The sequence below is a fragment of the Maylandia zebra genome, linkage group LG6, assembly GCF_041146795.1.
Source record: "Maylandia zebra isolate NMK-2024a linkage group LG6, Mzebra_GT3a, whole genome shotgun sequence".
Taxonomy (NCBI): Eukaryota; Metazoa; Chordata; class Actinopteri; order Cichliformes; family Cichlidae; genus Maylandia; species Maylandia zebra.
Genome location: NC_135172.1, coordinates 40,788,794 through 40,812,845, shown reverse-complemented (window position 1 = coordinate 40,812,845; position 24,052 = coordinate 40,788,794). Strand labels below are relative to the sequence as shown.

At 40.8% G+C, this 24,052-nt stretch overlaps 2 protein-coding genes and 1 long non-coding RNA gene across 6 annotated transcripts in view; 1 reads left to right on the top strand and 2 right to left on the bottom strand.

Moving 5' to 3' along the window:
• The window catches only part of rptor (regulatory associated protein of MTOR, complex 1), a 209,975-nt gene extending 199,808 nt beyond the window's left edge, over positions 1-10,167 (bottom strand). For 2 of the 4 annotated variants that reach the window (XM_004538776.6, XM_004538777.6), the window contains exons 1-2: positions 9,696-10,167; positions 7,985-8,159 (exon numbers count right to left, since the gene is read on the bottom strand). In XM_004538776.6, coding sequence (XP_004538833.1) covers positions 7,985-8,152 — 168 coding nt within the window. In that variant the 5' untranslated portion in view covers positions 8,153-8,159; positions 9,696-10,167. Of the gene's footprint in view, positions 1-7,984; positions 8,163-9,695 lie in introns of all 4 variants that reach the window. The other 2 variants (XM_012919090.3, XM_004538775.6) reach the window with 2 other exon arrangements.
• Positions 542-3,599, top strand: LOC112434949 (uncharacterized). Its single transcript, XR_003024320.2, has 4 exons — positions 542-1,007; positions 1,366-1,518; positions 1,878-1,965; positions 2,560-3,599. It is a non-coding gene; the product is annotated as an uncharacterized LOC112434949 (long non-coding RNA).
• Positions 10,168-19,986: 9,819 nt separating the features above from the next.
• LOC143419107 (uncharacterized) lies at positions 19,987-23,833 on the bottom strand. The gene is made up of 5 exons (XM_076885398.1): positions 23,789-23,833; positions 23,109-23,198; positions 22,692-22,787; positions 22,256-22,545; positions 19,987-22,073 (listed from the first exon to the last, which is right to left on the bottom strand). The coding sequence occupies exons 1-5, from the start codon at positions 23,831-23,833 to the stop codon at positions 21,839-21,841; spliced, it is 756 nt and encodes a 251-aa protein (XP_076741513.1). The 3' UTR covers positions 19,987-21,838.
• Positions 23,834-24,052: the final 219 nt, after the last annotated feature.

Sequence of the window (24,052 nt, the reverse complement as noted above, 5' to 3'; positions counted from 1 at the left end):
TTGAAGAAATCCTGGAGTGAAAGAATTGCCTTTCAACAACAAAATTTACCAAAGCAAATGACTAACTCAGTAATATTATCAAAGATTCAGATGTTCCAGAATAAATATTTAGCCATTGTGTCATTTATCTTGCAATCAAACTCAGTGGCTCTCCACTTCAAAAACAAAAAAAGTGTGTACTCTGTAATCCACCCAATTTGAGAAAATTCAAGGAGAACCTGTTAAAGGTTAGCACAGCACACTGAAAAAAAGGGACTGGCCATCTCTTGGATTTATGTAAGCATCTTGCATGTATTTAACACAATTGCCTCATGTTTTAAAGATAAATGTAACTATATAGTGTAAAAACTACATGATATGCAGAAAGGGTGTATTAAATTGTTCATATCATGTTCAGGTGAAGTAAGTCAATAAGATAGCAACGTTAAATCTCGTGAAACCACGCGTGATTTCATCTCGCGGGCTTTGGATCGTGGTTTAAAAAATGCATCCATCTCAGTCAAGTCGAGCAGCCAACTCTACGTTTTTGATATGTCTTGATTTTTTGAATTAATGTTTACCATATTTCAGCCAAATGTAGTTAAACGTCTAGAGTGTCGCCATGTAACATGCTAAAAAAGAGCCGTTAGCTTATTTGCTGTTTTATCTGTTGTCAAAGAATTGGCGCTTTTTCATTTGAATTTGTCTTTGGCACAAGAGCCGTAATATCACATTAAACCTAATTACGAGGCACTCATAACATAATTTGGTTTTCTGTGTGAATAGATTTGTCAACTGACTCTTCAGTTACATTGTGTATTTACTGCACCGTGGTGTTAGTGAGATTTTGGACATTGAACAGCTTTAGCTAATATCATCAGCGGCATTATGCTAGCTTACATCCCTACCCCTCCTGCCCTCACCTGCTGTCCTTTTGTTTTTGTTTTTTTTGCTGCACATTGAGAGACGACCTCTATTCTGCATTTCACCAGGAGTCAGCTGATGGATTGTGGGTTCAAGGTGTTATGGTAAGAAAGTATATACTATTTTCGCTTAAGGTTTCTGTAACTTAATTATAATAGGTTTTTTATAATTATTAGGTACATGCATACTCACCCTATTAATACAACTGAGAAATCCAAAATCTGCCATAGGTTTAACCTGTATGTATTGTCAGAAAGGTGATTACTGGACTCGCATTAATGCACACTTGAACTGAAATGAGGTTGTAACTTGTGGGTTCTTGGGTTGCAAATCAGAAACAAACATCTTTGGATTTTTTTAATCCCATAAGATCTGGAAACACAGTTTTTATTCAACAAAACATTACTGATTAACCAAGCACAGTGCCTGCTGTTATTTCAAAATAATTTTATGTCATTTTAGATGAAATGCAGCATTCCAGTGCATCCCAACCATGCCTTTACAGTCAAGGTTTCTGACGGAGCTGAGTTTCTCTCTGACAGTCTGCTGAAAGTGTTTGCAAAGTGATCGGGGGAACAGGGCACAAAGCTAAAGGATGTAGCTGCCATGATGACAGTAAGAACTTTAAAATTCTTTAACTACAAAGTGTATATGTATTGCATTAGGTCAGTAAAAGAGTTTTATGCTGCATCCATTGAAACAGTCAACTATTACCCGTGAGTACTGATTCCACCGAAAGGATGCCATAATTTTCGTTATGCATTTACTGGCCCACTGAGAAAAAAATCTTTTTTTTAAAATATATGTTCTGGAAACTATATATCCATAAAGTTGATGTCAAACAGGAACTTTTGATATTTCTTTGTAGATGCTGGTGTTGCATGTTGACTGGTTTAAGTTTTTGTCTGGGATCATTTTCTTCTGTGCTACTGAAAAGTTCACAAATCTCTGTTTTCTTTGTTATAATACTTTAGGATGACATTAATGCTCGAAGGGAGTCTCATCAAAGTGCTCCGCATCTGTGTGAAAGACAATTGCAACATCTTGGTGCAGGAGTTCATGGTGTTTTATGAGTAGATTGTGGCTTTGCAACATTTAAAAATGCATTTAGTTATCCACTTGATCCTCATTGGACTGGTTAGGACCAGTAGTCCTCTTTAATAATTTGAAGTTCACATGAGGCCTGGTAGTGAACTCGGCCGCCCCCCCTTGAGGCCCCACCCCCCTATATTAGGGGTCACATCAGTGTGAAAAAACTTTAAATTTGTCATTCTAGTGAACAAAGGAAAATCCCACCAGTATTTACATTAGCTTTTGTTTGAAAAAAAAAAAAAAGACCAACTGACCAACAGCTAACCAAATTGTGGGGAAAGTCTAAATTCTAACATCTTCTGAGTGACATAACCTGGATTTCTGATGGGTTTTTGTTAGTCTTTCTAACAAAAACTAATGTAAAGCATTTGAAATTATTATGTTTTTCACTCTGTCTTAGAAACTCTGTTAGACCATGAATGGCAGCATGGCAGGCCACTCTTTGGCTATAGCTATTTACTATGTTGCTTGCATTGGTTTAAATTACTCTAACATTAGAACTGGTAGATTCAAAAGAGATGAGTTTAAAAGGGAATCTTAAAGAAATGTTTTGTGTTTAACCAGGACTTGACTGAGGCCACTGCACGGATTGAGAAAACCACAATGAACATCTGTCTCCAGAGGATGCACCAGGCAATGACTTTTCTGATGTTGGCATCATCATCGAGGGTATAGTAGTTCTTCAAGATCTGGATAACGTGACCTTTGCAGTAGCCATGCTGTTTGGACCTTTTTTATTCCTTCAACATGAGTTACCCATCACAACTCTGCTACACTTTTGAGGTGATTCAAAGGGTGGTAATGGAGTTGGATGCAACTCAGCTCTCAAGAAAAGCTCACAACTAAGACAAAACTACTCCTGCAAGGAAAGCTCACGGTTATGCATGCAAGCTGATCAGCTCTAGGTGAGAGGACATTTAAATCTCACACTTGTTCTGCTGCATTTTTGAAGCTCAATTCCAGGAACAGATCGCAGGGTTCATTTTTATATACTCTGCAACTGCCATGAGGACGAGCCGTTTTTTGTTGTTGTTTGTTTTTCCTTTTGCTCTGTACAGCATTTTGGCAGCATTTTTAAATTTCTCTTTGTATTTTTTCTTTCTTTTACTAGTGAAGAGATGTAGCGTGAACAGTTATGCAGTCTAAATATCCCATATGGGTCGTGTGAAATGGTATTTTCAGTTTCATTCAGTTGAAGTAAAGAACGTTGAATATTTCTAAGTGTGCTGTTTTGAACCAAGATGTCACAGTATGATCAGTGCTGTAATTTTTGACAGTCACTGTATCAATGTTATTTTTGCATCTCTTGAATAAAGGTTTTGACCTGCAGGTGCTAATTTCTTTAGTTATTGGGGTAAAATGGGTAATGTTAATAGGAAGGTGTTTGCCAATTCAGTAACCTAATTTAATGTTAATGGAAACTAACACTACCTCAAATTGTTTAGTTATAATTGTTGTTTAACTGAATCTTGATGTCAGAGGCCTTAAATAGAATGTTTTGATTTGTTCTTTCCCAACATTTTTCAAAAGAAACAGTCTAATTTCTTTGCTGTGATTGATTCCAGAGAACACGGAAGAACTGACATTATTTAACTGTTGATTTATGTAGATTCAGTAGAGGAGTAATGTCAGTTTAATTCTTTACCTACTGTCAATGCAGTGAAATTAGACATGTTGTTTTTAAAGGTTACTGGTGGATGCCAGCAACCATCTTGGAAGAGAACAATACAATCTGTTATAAGGCCTCCATTTGAAAATTGTGTATTTGATGCTAGAATATAATAGCAAAATGTAATTTGAAGATAACATGTAGCATTTAAGTGACCAAGTAGTATTGGGTAAAAGTTATTGAATGGTGTTGGGATAAAGTGAGAAAATTGTGAAGGATTAAAATATTTCAAGAGCTCAAATTACTTCATCAAAACATGTTTAAGTCACATTTTATCAACACAAATTGCACAGGTTTATTGAACATGAATAAATTGTGTTAATTTAACTCAATTGTTTAAGTTGCTGCCAAAGCAAAACATCTGTGTGCAACAAATGTCCACCATTGAATTAAGTAAATCCAACAACATATTTTTTTCAGTGCAGCATCATCATTCTGTTTTTAAATCATCCCCACTTCATATTTTTCACCTGATGGTAATCATCCCATCTTCTGTGGCTCTGCACACTTTGAAAACCCCAGAGGTACTGGGAATATTTTGTGGTCTTTACTAATAAAAAAAAAAAAAAAGTCAATTAATTGATTAATAGTGCAACTTAATAAATTAGAGAATTGTATGTGAATCCAAAATGGAGCCAGCTGCTAATGATTTTAGAAGACTGGTAGTATGAATCAAGAAAAAAAAGCCCAAGAACACAAAAACTCCATGCAAAGCCAAAGATGGCTCGAGCCTTTAGAAGGTTCTCAAAAATAAATGAGTGCAGACACTGCAAGCTAAAGCTAGCGTAACAACTATTCAGGCACTTGAAAGCTAATCAAGGCAAATATGAAGCACTATTTTGTTTAAAATGCTGATTCTTAATACAGTCATACCAAGTGTGACATCTGTTAAAATGGTCAGTGTCAGCTGATGTTTGGAAACTATTGGGCTAAAAATAAAGTGTACATCCTGAGAATCAATAACGCCCTGCACTGCAATCCATTATCTCTACAGGTGGATGTTCAGGTTTTTGTGCCATCAAGATAAAGGTTTCATGCTCTCTGTTCACTGTGGGGGAGGGGAGGGACAAAAATAGATATGAAAGTGCTGACAGCACTAGTTTAGGTTTTTCAGTTTATCGATGGGAGTCAATCAAACCCCTGAAAAAAAAGAAAGAAAAAAAAATCACTGCAAACCTAACCCCGCTCATTAACGCTCAGTCAGACTAAATGCTCGACTTCAGGTCTGACAGCTCGATAAAAGAAATGTGATCCTTCCACCAACCTAACTACTACCACGACATGCTTTCTGATCAAAAATGACATGGCGCTTTATTAGTTAAAGTCAGCTGCTCGTCACCTGACTTTGCCCTGTACTGTACAAGCGTTCTTACAGGATATCTGATAGCTGTTATCGTGATTCTACTTGGTAGGTTCAGCAGCTGTACACACAATCCTGCTTTGCTCCGAGTGGCTGCAGATGACTGCAAACACACAGATGACTCAAAAGCTGTGACTGAACCAACAGCGGACTAAACACACAATTTGAACCAATAAGCCTAGTAATAGTGCAGGTTACCTGTCACCATACCGAGTCAACTCAGTGTGTCTCACAGAACAAGACCTCTGACTGACCTCTGTTAGAGTCATTTGCCTTTTTCTTCTCTATAATACGCTTTGGTCTTGATTTTAAGATGTAAAATGCCCAGACATTTAACACAATGTTATTAAAATTGAACTAAATCATGAACTTTCTTCCCCAAAGTGCAGAAAGAGTTTTTTTAAAAGCCTTCTCACGGCATGCCTCTTTTGCCAGCCTTAACTTTTTGCTGACCAACTTGTTCTCTAAGCAAACTCCTATCGATACTGTCAGTCACCTTAAATCAGCCAAAGCACTACATGTGGTCTCAACTACCAGAGGTGAAAGTATGTGAAGCTGCAGGTCTAAACCTTCATGTCATTAAAGGGTTTCTACTAAAGCACTCCACATTATCAGAACTCCATCACCATCATCATCATCAATCAACTAGATAAAAATTCTGACGAATGCAAAACTCACTGGTAAAATGAACCTAAGAAGCACTACAGCCTCATCTGTGTCCTTTATGATTCTGCTCTAAGATCAGAAAAATAAACAGAATTAAACAAAACTGGCTAATGTACACTAGCAGCAATCAGCAGCAGGACTTAAAGTTAGGTGTCCGTCCGGTCTCGCTGCGCTGGACCTTTTTATTTATTTTTATTATAATGGAAATGGTGGTGTATTCAACACCACGTTTTCTCAATGTGTCCACAGCAGAGGATTTGCTGTTTCTGCTGCCTTTTAAAATGTTAGCATTCATGTTCATGTCACTTCTGACAAGATTACGATTTCTGACACACACGAATTTCAGTTTTGCGTGTGCTTTGAGTGTGCTCTGAGTGTGCTCTGAGTGTGCTCTGCGAGTGCCGACACAGGCGGGTGTAGTTGATAGCTGCCTGCTATGCTTCACCTTCACTGACCTGACGCCAACTGCCAGAAATTGCAATTCTACTAATGGCCACTTGAGGCCTGGTCCAAAAGTGAGCCAATCTGCCTAGACTCCCATATTAACACAACTTTACAGCATTAAATACATGGTTCAGTATCAAGTTATAAAAATTGTTACAAAATTGTTACAACCTACATGGAGACAATTACAACAGTTTTTTTCAGCAGGTCGCCAGTGAGCATCTGCTAGGATTCACCTCACCTAACCAGAGTCACTGACCTCTCAACCATAACTGTGCCGTTGTGCCCAGAGTATGTTTAATGAAATTATCTGACAAATAACATGGGATTCCATGTGGTACAAAGCTTCCAAGCAATCTGCTGTTCCACTTCAGTTGATTAAATAGTGGTTCTTCTAGAACTGATGATTTAAAAACTAATTAGCAGGTATCTGTGTATCTAGGCTGAGCCAGCAACTTAGTACTTGCTGTCTCATCTACATACGGTCACTTCTTGCTCAAAAGGAAACAAAAATGGACAACCAATCTACGAACCAGAAGATGACTTCAAAATGGCTTCAACCACCTTTCACATACTGCGTACAATCGACATTGATATCTTAATCATGTTTTTCAGAAAATAAAAAAAAAAAACATTCAAATGCATTCTGAATTCCCCAATCCCCAGGCTACAGTCAAATTCAAAGCTAAATTCTGTTCTGCATAAGACACACAAATAAAGCTCTCGTAGCCCAGACATGTGAAAGGACACATTCTTCTTCCAAGTTTACAAATGAGGACGGAGGGCCTGAAAATGCTCTGAGCAATGAAAGATTTAACACGGTTGATTTAGCATGACTTCCTGATAGGAATGTCCATTTCAGCTAGCCCATATTACCTCTTTTAAATCAATAGCAGCTCCACATTTAATGATGCCTTCATTTCCCTGCAGCTTGACACCTCAGCGGGCACTGCGGAGTAATTCAACTCATGTCCTAACAGCAGCGAAGTTTTAAATTTTCATCTGGGTGAATTTCTACAATCGGTGCAGAGTTTCTGAGGGTTATGTACAACTAAGTGACATTTGCCATCATTATAATGGCAGTGCTCTGTAGCCGTGAGGCGATAAAATAATCAGGTTGGTAGCACTGCAGTGGATCAAACGGCAGCTTTATGGGAGCTGAAACACACGGTGACCATTCATGTGGGAAACCCTTTTAGGTTCCCCCTGAAAGCGTAGCATTGGTAGCTGGTAATCAAGCAGAATGAAATGAATTGGCAGAGTAATAGAGACGAGGGTAGCCAGTGATTTGCTGCTGTTTAAAGACTGATAAGCTCTTGAAGCACAGCATGTAGCATCAAGGAATTTGATTTGTCTTTTTAATGAGTTGAATTTTTGAGAACTGGCCCCGTGGATAACCATTTGACCCACCCTGTCCTATAAAGCAGGAATTTTCTGCTGTAGTTACAAACCACAAGAAATCCTTCTAGGATAAAAATTAATGCTCAATCAATACGTTACATGAAAGATGATATCAGAGTTTGATCTTTTTGTGGGAACTGCTGATTAGAGGGGGAAAAAAAAAACATACTATAATATTTATCTTTTAAAAATAACAGTCTTTCTAAAGCTACATCTAAAGCATCAAAACTCATTAAATTAAATCAACAATCTTAGATTTCCTGTTTTATTGGTTCCTGCTTAAAACTAACAGTCCCATCAGATATATGAGCATGAAAATGCAGCTATACAGGTCGCTATGAGCTGAGATAAAAGGAAAAACAGCCTCTGTGACCTCAAAGCAGAGCTCACACAGGAAACATCCTCAGGCTCTTGATTTACTCCTGTACATGGATGAGAAGAGAAATTACCCTGTCCTTCATCCGCCAGCTCTGCGCCAGGGCCTTGGAGCCCTCAATCTTCTCTGAGTGCCTCTTCTTCATGAAGGCCAAGGGAAGTTTCCAGTCATTCATATCGGCCTCCTCTTCCTCAGCGAGGCCCACAGCCGGTGAATGAAGCAAGTCTGAGTCCATTTTCATCAGGGCCCTGCTGGGAGAGCGCTCATGTTAATGTCACTGGTTTGATTTTGAAGTGTCTTTGGCTGTAGCTACTGGGTATCCACAAAAAGATTGGCAGGCTCACTTTAGCCATTTAATTGCTGCATATAGTCGATATTGACATTAGTCTCAAAAATAAATAAATAAAAATCTTAAAACATAATTTGGAGACATTTCCAGTCCAGATGCAGCCAAATGTGCTACTGTGCAGCTATTTTATTAAGTAATGGATGATAAATAATAAAGAAAGAAAGTAAAAACAGAATATATACACAATAGATGTAAGCAATCCTAAATACATTTTTGATTACCAACTGAGATATTCATAGGAAAATTTAAACAGCAATAAAAGCGCACTGTCAGATAACTGCAGGAGGCCTGTTCAGAGAGCTCGAGACTTAGATCCAGATTTAGATGAATTTATTCATTCAAACGTCTTCAGTGTTTAAACAACATGTAAAAGAACTTTTGCTTCCTTTTTCAGTAATAAAACGTTTCATTACATTATCTTAGCACAAGTATAAAAAAATTAAGCATCATGACTTCGATCCACGTCTCTTTGTGCAGCTGTTGAAGTTCTACAGGATGAAGACGTGACCTGAGAGGCAGCCGCCCCTGTTTGTACATTATTGCATATGTTTGTCCCTCTTGGCCATGCTATCATCACAGATACAAGCCATTTCTTTTGGGCCAAAGTCTGCTTTGTCAATATGGATCACCAATCATCTGATAAAGTTCCGTCCTCTTAAATGCTTCCTATACAGGATTGGTGAGGGTTTATCCAAGCTGGCATTACAAAGCAGGGGTAACACAGTCAATTTATAATTACTAAAACACTTAACAAGCATTGTGGGAAGAAGCCAGAGTACCTGCTACTGTCCGATAAAGTAAGAACAGCTCCATCCCTCCTTGTACTGTTGTTATGGGCTATACCAAGCAGACTGTTTCTACACTCAGATAATAATCTGATTATCAACACTGGCAGCTGACTTTTCCACTTTATGCCCTTTAAGTCATGGGATGGTGGTTATGAGTCATTTTTATGCCGTGTGAATCTGCTGCTGTGAATCCTGTTTGAATGAAACCCACAACAGCAACTGAAACCAAACACACTCACATCTGGCTTCCTCTACTTTATTTGAACAGGCTAGCTGCCTGACTCTGTAGCAAAGCAACAGCTGTAGAGATGTTTCAGCTCTACAGCTGGAGCCACGGGACAGGAGGTCGATGGGTTTTTATCTTTACTGCCTCTGCATTCGTGCTAAAACGGCCCAGCTGTGTTAAACTTGGCTGCACGGATGCTGGCGAGCAGCAGGCTCAGTCCAGTCCAGCTAGCTAAGCTAAACTAGCGCGGCTAATGTAACAGCTCTGCTGTCAGGTGTCAGATTGCACCGAGGCCAGTAATATTCACTTAAAGCCTTTTTAAAGCGAGTCTCTGAACCACACACGCGTGACAGAGATAAGGAGACCGATCAAATGTGCAGAAAAGGCACCTAGAGTGTCAGCGAAGCGTGCAGGTGCAGACCTTGGTGCGGTGGGATTATCAGCCCGGGCTGTGGAAGCTCTCCTTCTCCGGACAATGACAGACACGGTCGCACACACAATCCTGGTCAGCAAATTGTAGGGCAGCGTCCAGAGCCTGTAGAGTAAGTCAAAGCCGTCAAATCCGAGCTGCACGGGCGCGTGTTTGCAGGGGAATCTGCGGCTCCTCTCCCCACGGCTCTTCGCTATGGGAAGGGGCTGCAGGCGAGGCCCATCTTCACACGGACAGTCTGCCACAGCCACACGTAACGGCGGCCGCACTTATCAATGACTGGGCTCGCGTGGACTCCTTCTACGTACCAGCGGCCCTGGTAGTCGGCTCCGAGCGACGGTCTTCGAGGAAATCTCAAATAATTCCGGGAATTTCTCCGAAGAGGCACTTCTTCAGCACTTCTGCAAGGGCGCAGCCATCTTGAGTTGAACCCAGAATGCACTGTTGGGGCGGCGAAGCTGTCGTGAAACGTCACAGCTGTTGTTCCTGGCGTCACTCACCAAAATATAAACACACGTACTCACGGCAGCCTCCAAAAAGCATTTACGATTTTGTAAATACTTTTTTAAAATGATAATGGCCATTTTTTGTGGGGGTTTTTTTCTTAAATCTTAAATTTTATTTCTTACATAGAATTTTTTATGACTTTTTCCTCCCGTATGTTGCTCTGTCACCAGATTACTTCAGCTTGACAATGTGGTTTGCTTTGCTGCTTCCTTTGGAGGAAGTTCCTCTGTTTAGGAAAAGGTGCTTTGGAATTAAGAAAACGAGGTTATTATGGTTTTGGTTTTCTTTCTTCTCCTGACATTTTTCCCTTGAATTTAATTGTAGTATTTTTTTTATAAGTATTGAACTTTATGTTCTGCGTCTTCAATTTACAGTAAAGGTCAAAGAAATAAAGAAAAACTTCAGCTTGACAAAGTGCTTTACAACGTCATTTGAGAAAACAAATCTCATTATTTAAGAAAAGGTGCTTTGTTATTTTTAAAATGAGAACGGAGGTCTGGAAACAAGGACTTTTCCCCCCCAACATATTTTTTCCAACTACCCGTTTAATGTAGTTTGTAGTAACAAATTTAGATTAAAATATGACTTCATAAAATCCCAAATAGGTTGTGATGTTATCTGCTTGGTTATTAGCTTACAGAAATAACATGTACCACATGCGTGGTTAAATACATCTCACCACAGCTACACCAATTATTTCCAGTAGGCTTAAATGTATTGAATTGCTGCCATGCGATTGGTCGATTAGATATTTTTGTTCATAAACAGTTGAAGGGGTGTACTTAACAAGCGCCGGTGAATCTGGTCCATATTTTTGTACCAAATGTCCTTATTTTTCCTTATTAAAGGGAAAAGGTTTAACAAACAAACAAAAAAAGAATACACTTACACAGGTTTGTGGCCTTATTTATTCAGCGATAGTGGGGAAAAGCACTGACATGGATCCTTCCTTCCTTTCATCCTAAACACCAAAGTATTTGTTTTAATTGTGAAACTATTTCAGGATATTTTGCTGTCACTTAAGGGGACATTTGCTAAATGTCATTATTTTTTTAATCAGTGCCAGCTAACATTAATTTAGTTGTTACACCACAAGCCATACAATACAATACAATCAATTGACTTGTTGTATGAGTAGGACGTCAATACTATTGAAATGGACTGACATTTATACAGAAGTTATCTTGCTTAATAGTCATCAGTGTGCTTTAAATTACCAGTGACATGCACACAAGTTAGAATAATCAACCAACCTAACAGGCATGTTTTTGGACTGTGAGAGGAAACCAGAGCACCTGGAGAAAACCCATTTAGTCACAGTTTGAAAACATCGAAAGTCTGTACAAATAAAATCCTCAGGAGGGCTCAGTTTCAGAGCCCTCTTACTGTGGGGAAATAGCACCAACCACTGAAATCTACAGGGTTCCAGTAACCATATTATCCATTTTTTAAACCACTCATCCAATTCTGAGTCATGGGTGGTGAAAGAATCACTTGTTAACCTTACATGTATGTCTGAGAGAATCCACACACAGTGGCGCAATGGTTATCCCACTGTCATCCCACACCAAGAAGGTTCCTGCTTTTAAACAGCTGGCCAGCTGAAAAGCTGGAGCCTTTCTGTGTGAAGTTTACATGCATAGATTTTATTAACATACTGTAAGGTTCTCTGTCCCGGTCGTTGTGTCCTTGGGCAAGACACTTTACCCTACCGCCTACTGGTGTTGGCCAGAGGGGCTGATGGCGTGATATGGTAGTCTCGCTTCTGTCAGTCTGCCCCAGGGCAGCTGTGGCTACGACCGTAGCTGCCTCCACCAGTGTATGAATGTGAGAGTGAATGAATAGTGGAATTGTAAAGCGCTTTGGGTGCCTTGAAAAGCGCTATATAAATGCAATCCATTATTATTATTATTATTATCCCAATCTCCCTTTCAAGTGTTACCAAACTGGATGGAAAGTATGAACTACTAACTGAAAGCAGTCTGACAATTTCTGAGAGACTAAAACTTGCTTCTATCTGACTGCTGTAAAAGTGACTGACAGCGAGCTGTTGGGATGCTCATCCTTTTGGCAGGCTGATTTCTTGGTCAACTTTCTACTTGCTTGTTTACTCAGCTTGTCCCAACAGCCAACTCTCGGAAAGGTCCAGATGGTTTCAAATGTCTTCCATTTCATAAATATTTAGACCATATTCTCCCCAGAACACTCAAACCTTTAGAAATGATTTTCTACCCTTGGTCTGATCTCTGCCTCACCACAGTGTAACCACACAGATCTGCAGAGAGTTCTTTGGATTTCATTGCACTGATATTACCCCGATAAGCAGTGTGGATTGCAGGCAGGACTTTTATGTGCACATGTGTATGCCTCACTATATTATCCCCAATCAACTCAGTGTTCCACAAAGGGAATCTGGTGCCGTTTGAGACACATTTCAAGAATAATTAAAGCAGAAAGAATAAACCAGACCGAAAATCTGGAGCAAAATCAAGAAGATGTTTGTAAATGAGAGATTTATTTAACCTGAAAATGTGCACATCACCCCTCAGTGAGATTAAGTGAATCTTAAGCTAGTTCATAAGGAGTGTTGTGTTATATGTAAGTCATAAATGTGCCCAAACCCAGCCATTTAGACTGGCTTTAGCTGTGCTTTTTAAACCAGTATAGCAAACTGGTGGTCATACATAAGCTACACATCCATAACATGGTGTCTAACCAGATGCTGGCCACACATTTTCGACCAGGATATGTCCTTCAATGCTTATATCTCTAAAATTAGAAACAGTCTCAGAGTGATGCTGAAAAATTAGTTCATGTATTTATTATTTCTAGGCTTGACTATTGCAATTCATAATTATTAGGTTTCTCCCATTGAATACTGCAGGTTGCCCATTTATTGCAGCATTTTATGATGACTGACGCTTTCTGGATGTTTGCATCAAACTTCTGATCACACAGTCTTCTAAACTGAAGGCAGTTTCAGAATCAGAATCAGAAAGGGTTTTATTGCCAAATGTTGAGCAGGTTTACAACATTAGGAAATTGCTGCGGTGCTTCAGTGCAAACATACTGTCATAAATTACGCTTAAATAGACATGAAAATAAAAATAAGAATAAGAATTAAAAGTGCTAAGTAGATAGATATATACATGAGTGCAGGTGGTGATCAGTGCAAACATGGAATGATGCAGTGAACACAGCGTAGGGTCATGTGTTAGTGGTGGGAACAGTCATATGGTTATTGTTCATGTGTCCAACAGCAGAGGGGAAGAAACTGTTCTTATGGCGAGAGGTTCTGGTGCGAATGGACCGGAGCCTCCTGCCTGAGGGGAGCAGGTCAAACAGACTGTGTCCAGGGTGAGAAGGGTCAGCTGAGATCCGAGCTGCACGCCCCAGTGTCCTGGAGGTGTACAGGTCCTGCAGAGATGGGAGTCTGCAGCCAATCACCTTCTCAGCAGAGCGCACAACACGCTGCAGTCTCTGTTTGTCATCTGCAAACTTGATTAGCTTGACAGACTGGTGGGTGGAGGTGCAGCAGTTGGTGTACAGGGAGAAGAGCAGAGGAGAAAGAACACAGCCCTGAGTGGAGCCGGTGCTGATGGTCCGGGAGTCCGAGACATTTTTTCCCAGCCTCACATGCTGCTTCCTGTCCGTCAGGAAGTCAGTGATCCACCGGCAGATGGGATCAGGCACATTCATCTGGGAAAGCTTGCCTCGGAGATGGTCTGGAAGGATGGTGTTGAAGGCAGAGCTGAAGTCCACAAACAGGATCCTGGCGTAGGTTCCTGGGGAGTCCAGATGCTGCAGGATGAAGTGTAGGGCCATGTTGATGGTGTCGTCTACAGACCTGTTGGCTCTGTATGCAAACTGCAGGGGGTCCAGGAGGGGGGCCGTGAGGGTCTTGAGATAGGAGGGAACCAGGCGCTCAAATGACTTCATGACCACAGATGTCAGAGCCACGGGTCTGTAGTCATTTAGTCCAGTGATCCTAGGTTTCTTGGGGACAGGGATTATGGTAGAGGACTTGAAGCAGGCAGGCACATGACATGCCTGCAGTGAGGAGTTGAAAATGCCAGAAAACACTGGGGCCAGCTCGTTTGCACAGTGTCTGAGGGTGGCAGGAGACACACCGTCTGGGCCGGGAGCTTTTGAGCATTCAGACTCTTAAACTGCTTCCTCACACCTGCTTCATGAATATGAAGAGTTGTGGTGGGAGGAGGTGGTGTGAAATCCTCCTTTGTGTGGGGTGAGGAGGGGGGTGTTGTAGGTGAAGTGTTTGAAGGTGGTGATGGCTCTATGGAGGGGGGAGAGGTGCTTGTTTAAGCATACAAATGCAACATCTCATGTAATGTAAATCAGCACTTGTTAAAATCTGTTACCTTTGTAAGTTCTGTTATTTTTCATTAAGTTGGTCTCAGAATCACAATTGAAAAAATTAAGTCAACTGTGAAAATTCACATAAATAATAACTCGGCTCAGGAGAATAATTCAAAGTTCCAGTTTTTACACAAATTGCTGAATTATTGATGTCACAGTCAAGATATGATGGATGAAAGGTAAATGTTTGGTTATTTGTAAGAAATTGTTGATCAATGCTGTAAAGTCATGTTTTTCAATCATTTTCCTTAATATTTAATTACTTGTATCAATAAGCTTCCCTGCAGTGTGCCTTTGAAATATTAGTTTAACTTAGAGATTAGTTCTGTGTGCACGTTCATGGTTATCCAGGTGATTTCGCGAACTCGGAAATAAGGCAGCTGGACCTTTTTAGGTTTTCATCAAAGACGCATCTTCTGTTCTATAACAACTGGTGGAAAGTCCCAGATAATAAACCCTTAGTGGGGGGCTATCTACTTTGGAGGTGATTCTAAGGGTCGTTACACTCCTATTCATCATGTGAGTTGTGATGTAAGCTGAGGTGTAAAAAAGGCGGTTATTGCCACCACTGGGCCCGACAGGTTAAACCACTGTGAGACATTGCTCCTCCCCAGCATTATATGAGCTAATGAGGTTACATGACACAAGCTGTGAATGGGGGTTGAAATGTCTGGGGCTCTCTGACTGTGTTGTAGGTAGCTGATAGCCGGTGTCGTAAGCCCACATTTCTGCTCAACGATAGTCGTTCACAGCGAGCATAGATGGCCTCTTTTACTCTTCTCTCCAACAGACTTCCTTCTCAGCCCAAAATGTGAACTTTGGCATCATCAAAAGAGCGACCTTTGTCCTTTGCTGTAGATGTACAGCTCAGTCTTGTCCTGCTCATCTGTGTTGTGCCATATTTTGTGGAGTGGATGTTTGGTATCTCCTGTTAAGAGGTCAGAGCTCTCCTCACTGCACTGCACCGTATACGAGCTTGTTGAGCTTTTGTTTGGATGCTTTGTCCTTGGGATGAAACAGTTTTTGTTTGAGGGTGTTGCTGGGTTTGAAGTGCACTGAAATGTCATGCTTGGAGAAAATTCTTCTGAGTTTCTCTAACAAATCTGTAATGTTGTTTTGTCTGTTGGTATTTTTCTCCCTGGTTGTTATCTGACATTTCTTTAATTGTTTGTGTTCCACTGGGTGCCGGGAGTGAAAGAGCTGGCATCAGTCTCTGTGTGTGGATTTCAGGTAAACTTCATTGTTGAGGCTTCCACCCTATATAAATGAACACAGCACATTCCAGAAATGGTAACCTTTTCCTTTGTATCCTCTGTGGTGAACTTGATGTTTTTATCCACTCAGTGGAAAAACATCAAGTGAAGGACTTGACCTCTTGGGTTCTGATTTTAACCCAGGCGACGCTGACATATCTGAACCCAAGTCTTGTCCCTATCAAAGAGCCTAGAGCTTTACTTTCCACTTCCTTCGCTTAAAGGTTGGCTGTGTTGGTGACAATCAGTAGCCCATGGCACATGCATGTTTTTACCAGTAGACACCCTCATTGTATCTGAAATATGGGATGGTAAGGCAGAGGTCCGACAGGGTGCAAACCTAAACAGGGGTGAAGGTGGTTTGAGGAGCTATCTTGCTGTTGTGGTTTCCTGACAGCATCCACTGCCTTGATTGCCTTGATACCTAAAAAGTGAAAAAAAAAAAACATCACATGACTGCATGGTTTAACCTGGAGTCAGCAGATGAGTTTATACTGGTAACAGTGGGTCAGAAAGGGACTCCTTCTTTTTGGAGATTATGTATCAGAATTTCAGGAGCAGGACCACGCCTCCAAAAACAAGCTGCTTCCGGTTCTCATCTATATAGGTTCTCATCTATATAGGTTCCCCTAGTTCTGCAAGCTGTTCATTCTCGTCTACGTGCCCCACCCTCCCTCCTTGTTTTCAATTCTTTGACTTCTTCACTTCTATTTAGTACATGGGGATCTGCCAGGCCCGGGAGCCGTCGCCAGTCCCCTTTGAGGCCTTCCCCAAACCGCAGCTCAATTCATGTCCAAGCATTCACCTTTACCTATTAAAATGCTGTCAAAATGAGGACGTAGGCTCAGCTAGTGAAATGATTCTTGGGAGGTCCATATATACAGGGTGTAGCATTGTTGGGGTATTGATATGGCTTCCCCTGCCTCAGGTTTTCAAGATGTTATAGACAATGAATTACTTTCTTCTTGTAGCTGCTGTGGGGTCTCGCCTCGAGACCTTGTAAGTGCTCCTGTCGCTGAGGAGTGTGGTAATTTTGGAGTGTTAATCAGTTGAGTTGAGAAGAGGGAAGGCCTGCCCGGACCATGATTGTATCTCCTCTTCCTCCAAGTGTAAACCCACGTGTTCACAGAAAAGTGACCAAGTGCAGTATATAAATATACAAGTCACAACACAGTTAATGTATATTTTTAACAGAGAGCTGCTAAAATGCTACAAAGCAGCATTTGCATTCATTTTTAGTAATATTTATTAGAAATAAGTCTAATATATTCTCCATGAGTTTTTAGAGCTTGTCTGCTAAACACAGCTGCCTGCTTTGGACATTTAATTACGCTGACATCAAGCTACGAGTGAATTAATAAAGTTGGGATTGAACATTAAATGATTAGTTAAAAAGCAGTTTCACATTGTCTCATTATTTTCACACGGTCATTTTTGCCGTACAACTGCGGGTCGTTCTAAAGTCAGGCGTGTCTTTAAAACGAAACACTCATTTTATTTGTTCTTGTTCAACAAAATAATGAGGTTTGGTGCGCACAGCCTTGCTTTTCTCATCACCTGCAGGAGTCAGGTGAACAGTGCGTCTTCACACATGATTTGTTCCAAACATCCTTTTGCTGTAAAGCTTCACACTCATTTCTCAAACAGCGGGAGCTAAAGGTTTGTTTTTGAAAGAAGCCTCGTGGAAGAGAAAAAAATCAGTAGTCTGCATACTCACTCAGGCAGTCGGTCGTGACATTACTGAGAGCTGTTTAATTGAGGGAGTACAATCAACATGTTTATCAGTTTGTTCTAAGTCAACAAATAGATTTGCTCTGAGGCCTTGATGACTTTAATCAAGCACAACATGGTCTGTCTTGGGCACAAAAGACAATGCCGCGCTGTGATGACTAACAGCTTTCTTTGGGCTGTCAGCTCATCAGAAAACATGAAAATGCTACACCAGATGGATGGAGCATGAAAATATCCCTTTCTTTGCATTCGCGAGTGCGACAATCATTGCTATGGCCTCTTGGCTTACCGCACTAGCAATCTGGTGTGCAAGAAACTCATAGGTATATCTGATTCTCAGCCACAGTGTCCACTGCAGGGGGGAACCAATCCAATCTCCCAGGTGTGATAGAGGTTGGGACCCTGGAATGACTGATATCTAATGGTGGTGAGAAAAAAAAGAGGAGATTAGTCTACTTTTTCCTCATGTGCTTTTCTGCCATGTAGAGAATAAGGTGACATGATCAACTGGGCTAGATCTCGAGAGCTGGTGCCAAATAAGGCTGGGGCAGGAAAAGGCTTATAATCCTTTTTCCACAGATTGATTTCTACAAGACCAGAGAGAAAAGAGACTAATGAATGTATAGATTTGAGTAAGTGAGTGTTCATAGGAGGAAGCTTTGCTATCATGTGATCCTCGAATATGATGTCAATATACGGGTGACTCCTGTGAAGGAGGAGAGGTGTGCTGGAGCATCGATCGTTGGCTCGTCTGCAGTCATATTTTAGAGAAATGTTGTCCCTCAGAAACCTTTTTATTTGCCCAGCACTTTAATAAATCAAGTTCAACAAGAATTAAAATGCATTACTAAAACATCAAAATCATAAAATATGAGTAAGTTTTTTTTTTTTTTTTAAGTGTTTTAATCCTGCATCTATTGCTGTTTAAGCCAAGTTTACAGCACATCAATAAAAACAGCTACAGTGATTAATGCTTTGTTCTAAGTTGCATTATGATGATCAGTATTTACCCTCTGAGCAGCTCCGAAGTGAGTCTCAGGCTTCATAATTCACATTCAAGGTTGACTGAGAATATGAATTGTAAATCCATCAAGTCCCCAACTGAAATGTGAAAGACAGGCTCACACTGTTTGCCTCAGTGTGGGCTTTAAATGATACTCACAGGAGGTTGATATTTACATAGATATCAGATTATTTTTTTATTGTTATTATTTTGGTTGTTGGAGGCTGCAGGCACATAGTGGCTTATCCTCGCTGCATGTTGAAAATGAGAGCTGCATAGACTCTGGGGTGCATGCAGGGTGTGGCAAATTGGTGACAAGAGTAGAGCTGCTACTAATGACTGTTTTCACTCCTGGCTGTTGATTGCAGGAAATAACCAGGTGAGTAACTCCAGAATGCAAGTTTTTGAAATCTGATCTCTTTCATTTACCAAATAGACCAAGAGTCAGCAAATACTGTGGTTACTATATGCAAGACAAGGCCCCCTCATCAATAATCAATATTGTTTCTAATTAAATTTCTTTGGACTAATTGCTGCAGTTTTGGTTAGGAGGTATAATTAAAATGCCCTCCTAAATTAATGCCATAGGCAGGTGGACACGGGCCGAGAATGTTTTACCAAATGAGGAGCGAGCAGGCAGAGATTAAAAAATATCAAGCTACCAGTAACTCTGCAAGACCCACAGACTTTATCATGGCTTAGCAAGAACTCACTGGCAGGGCACACTGAAATAATTCACCATTCTTTAATAGGAACAATCAGGTAAATACACGAGTTAAGGTTAGCCTTAATATTCAAAGCTTGGAATGAAGAATTGTTCTTTTGCACGTTTGCACAGGCCAATTCTCTGAAGGTCCAAAACAAGTAGAATTTTTCAGAATTGTTTCCAGTTGACAGTTTTTCTCTTGGTTTTTGCAGGTGTGTTTCATCAAGTGCAAGAGCCGTCAGACTAGCATGTCAGGGAGCCATCTAGCACGAAGGAGGGCACGGCAGGTAAGCACAGCTTCACAGAGTTGCAGAAGCGTAACATCAAAGGGCAGCCTGAGTTTCACTGCAATACTAAAGGAGCAACAAGCAATGAGAGAAGAGTTGGAGTTAAATACTGTTGGTAAGTGGTAATGAGCTGCAAGTGAGCTAACCGGTGCCAGAAGAAGTAATGCCAAGCACACCCACACAGATGATAGAGGGAGGCAAAGGGAGGAGAACGTAGAAGCACAAGAGTTTTCAGTGTGAGACGTGATCTCTGACTGTAGTCTTTGTTATTATAATGTGGTTGTTAATTCATTAAGTTTGTTTTAAACCCAGATCCTGTCACAGTCTGGATGAAGCTGACTGTGTGAGAGTGAGAAGGAGAACCCAGGTTCAGACACGGAAGGAGACGGAACTGAGTTTATACAAAAGGCGAGCCGTTTATTAGGCTGAAAAAACATGAATACAAAAACGAAGCAAGGTGAACAGGGGGCGAGAACTAAAACTAAAACCTGACAAAAGTTACACAAACATGATTCTGAACAGGTGCATGCGAGGAACTATGAATAGGAAACATGAACCATGAAAGAATTTAAACCTGAAGTAACATGGAGGGAGGAAAACGGATGACCTGACAAAGACTGAATGAAAATACACAGACTAAATACACATAGGAGGTGATCAGGGGAAGTGGAAACACATGGGGAAACAACTGATTGGGATTAACACCACAGGCGAAGCAAAACAAAACACAATGAACATGGAAACACCAGACTCTTCAAAATAAAACAGGAAACACTGAGACATAGACATAACAACACAAGCTTGACACGGACATAAAACACATGAGAACCGATAAGGGAGATGAGAGCATGGGTGTAACTAAAAGTAAAACAATGAGGACAAGAAAAAGACTCATAAATCAGGAGACAGAGATGAAACAAAAACTAGAATAAAACTCGACTAAATCCCGACTAATAATACAACACAAGAACATAACATATTTTCAATATAATATAAGAAAATCAAAAATCCTTTTCTGACTTTAGTTGGAAAAAAATATGCCCGTCCATGTCAGTTTAGGTGTACATAGTGTGTAGTCTTATGCAAACAATATTTGAACCTGATGCACTAGAAAGAAAAGAAAATCAACTACAACTCTTTTTCACACGCATTGTTTTATTTGCAAAATACATTTTCCACATAAAAAAAAAACATCTCAAGAAAGTGGAGATGATTATGCTGATTATCACTACAGGTTGCAGAGTGAGTGCTTCCCAGAGCAGTGATTTTCCCCCAGAGACTGTACATATGTCTGCTGAGCTACACAGCAGGTTGTCCACTTCCTCGAGCTGCAATTCTGGTCCCCAGACTTCAAGTCTGCTCAGTGATGTGGGGAGCCCAGGCAGCAGCTTGATGTTTGGTTAAAAACATCCAATCATCATATCAGAAAAAAAGTGAAAACACATTACATATTCATCATGTCGAGGTAAAACCTTAAACACGCTGTCGTCATTTAAAAGTTATCTCACACTCAGTGGATGTGGGATGCAGGCTGACGGTCAGAGGAGAGTGTTGTTTGCTTTCAGAGCCTTTACATTGAGGGAGAGGGAACATCATTAAAAAAAAATCCTTCTAAAGGCTACAGGTGAAACTGCACAATGTATAGATGCTGCAGACACTTTCTCAAGCTTCAGATGGCACAGAAGCTTGTAGTTACACCTGGAGGTTGAAGGTGGAGGACAGGGATCTGAAATAGTTTGTGATGCTGCGACAGACTATCTGAATCTTCAGGCAGATGTTTTAGCCTTCAGGCAGCAGCTGCTGGCGGAGACTGAGGATTGTTGGAAAAGACTGCAAGAATCAGGGTTCACGCTGGATGCTGCCATTTAAGGCTTGAGTCTGAGCTGGTGGCATAAAGCTGCTGTAATCAACTGCGGCTGCAGACAAAGGTGGAAATTGTGCACTGGGAGAAGCCGCAGGTTTTGGGTCAGGCTTCGGAGGCTGCTGGATGGAAGTGGCAAAAACTGAGGCTGTGGTTGGCTCCTGAAAGATGTTGATGGAAGGCTGGGTTCACTTAAAGTTCAGGATGCATGAGGCAGAATGTGGAGTTTGCTGCTGTAGGTGGAGACTGAGATGTAACTCGATGTCAGAGGTCGCAGTTCAGTTTTGTGCCAGAGTTTTTTCTTGCATCAAGGTCAAGCCTGTGTCTGTTTAATATTTACAGCTGAGTTCAGTCTTTTTGAGTCTTTTGATCAATATTTACAGTTTGATTTTTTGCTACATGTTTGTATTTAGCAATGTTTTGCTTTTTTCCCCCGAGAAGGCTCCCGGGGATCCGGTTCATGTGAGATGTCCACTTCTATAAGAGGAGGATAAACTTCGTCTTCATGTAATTCACTGACCATCAGTAGTCCACTATCACCCTCTTGTAAACTAATTTGTGGACAGTTAAGTTTCTCCCAGAGGCGCTGTTTTATGATACGGCCAAGCTGAACAGTATATGGCCGGGGCCGCCCATTTTTATATCTGTAAGACAGGAACACACACAAATTTATTGTTTCAGATTTGAAAAAAATATGAGAGAATTTGTCTTAGTTAATTTTTCACAAAAAATAAAGAGGAATTTCCCATTATTCTTATTTTCTATTTAAATTGGGTAAAGTATCTATGAGACAGATTTTTAATTATTTTAATAAAAATCAACTTACTTGAGCATATCATCCACTACAGAGTGGTAGATCTTCTGATACTCTTCTACGGTGTATCCATGGATCAACAGAGGTGTCTCCCTCTGCTCCAGGACACCACCGGGGCTCAGCTCAGTGGGAGAGGCCTGAGGAGTGGGAAATAGATCCTGGACAGGAGAAGTAGTCGATGGCTCAGCGAATCCTTGGGTCTGCGCAGGTGTCAGAGCAGCAGTGCTCAGTTGTGTTACAGTGATGACCTGATGGAGGTCAGGACAACTGGAAGCTTTGGCCTCTGGGATGAAATCCTGGACCTGGAAGAAGCGAAGAGCAGATTGTGTCAAATTTAATGACTTTGTTTTATTTGTTTCTATTCTAAGACCACATGGGTGTTTATTTTTCCAGATTTATCTGAATTTAGAATGCCCACTCTGTCTCAGTCAGTAAGAGCAGCTATTACCTTGTTACAGCCAGCTCCAGTGGTTTCCTGACAAGAGGATACTCTTTTCCTCTTCCTGCAGCGGGTATTGTCCTCCAAGTAAAAAGCCTTGCCGCACTGCAACAGCACAAACAGGTCCATGTTAGAATTAAGGGTGAATAAGGTTAAAGTGACAACAAGTGTTGAATAAAAAGGAATTTTAAAAAGAATAATAATCAAATAAAGAGTGTTTTGTCGTGCAAGCCTGGTCACATATTATCTGCATCTGTTGGAAGTAAATAATATTAATGAATCCTATATTTTAAAAGTATAAAGCAATGAAGTTATTATATTGGGGGTTTTTTTGCACTTTTTTATTTATTTAGATATTTTCACAGCTGGAAAAGATGCTCAGATCTTTTACTGATCAGTGTCCCGGACAGTAAGCTCAAGCGTTACCTTGATAAGGGCGCATCCAGGCTGAACAGAGCAGACTCTTTTTCGCTTCCTGCAGTGGCTGTCATCCTCCAAGTGAAAAGGCGTGCCACACTGTTATAACACACAGACACCGATGTTAGAACAAGGGTAAAAAGAGCAGCTGGTAAATTTTAATGAGTATTTCTTTAAAAAAAATTATTTGAAGAAGTATTTTGCTGAATATGTCTGCACCTAGTGAAAATAAAGATAGTAAATACTCCTGCACTAGTCTAATGAGCTTGGAAAGAAAAGCGACTGGACTTTGTCAAGTTTCTTTGAAGATGTTTCACCCGAGAAGCTTCTTCAGTTCTAAGAGCAATTGGTTGAGAGTCTCAGATTTTGAGCCCCCAAGAGGGTCATGGAGCCCCTATTGTTCCTCTTGCCTAATCACACGATCCAAGGTGTGAAAACTCGTCTAGGTCACAATCAGCCAAGGTTTAGGGTGAACCCATGGTGAAACCTGGCCCCACCCTATCATGTAATTTACTGAGGTCAAACGGCCCAGGATGTGAGTGGGCGTTAAAGCGTCTGGGAAGGATCCCAAAACTGGATTATTGATGCCAGACCGTTGGTGTTCAAAGATGGTCATTCACAGCAGACATAGATGCTTCTTTCACTCCTCTTTCAAACCATCTGTCTTGGTCCATCATCGAAAGAGTGACCTTTGTGGACAGCCGAGCCTTGTCCCGTCGAGGTGGCTCTTCCATGTTGTGCCATGCGTTTATGAAATTGCTGTTTGGTCTCTCCAATGTAGAGGTCTGAGCATTTCTCGCTACACTGTACAGCAAACACTATGTTGTTAAGTTTGTGCTTAGGAGTCTTGTCTGTGGGATAAACCAGTTTTTGTCCGAGTGTGTGGCTGGTCTGAAACGCCTTCAAGGAAACCTAAAGAAGTCCAGACGCTTTTCTTTCCAAGCTTCTTAGAC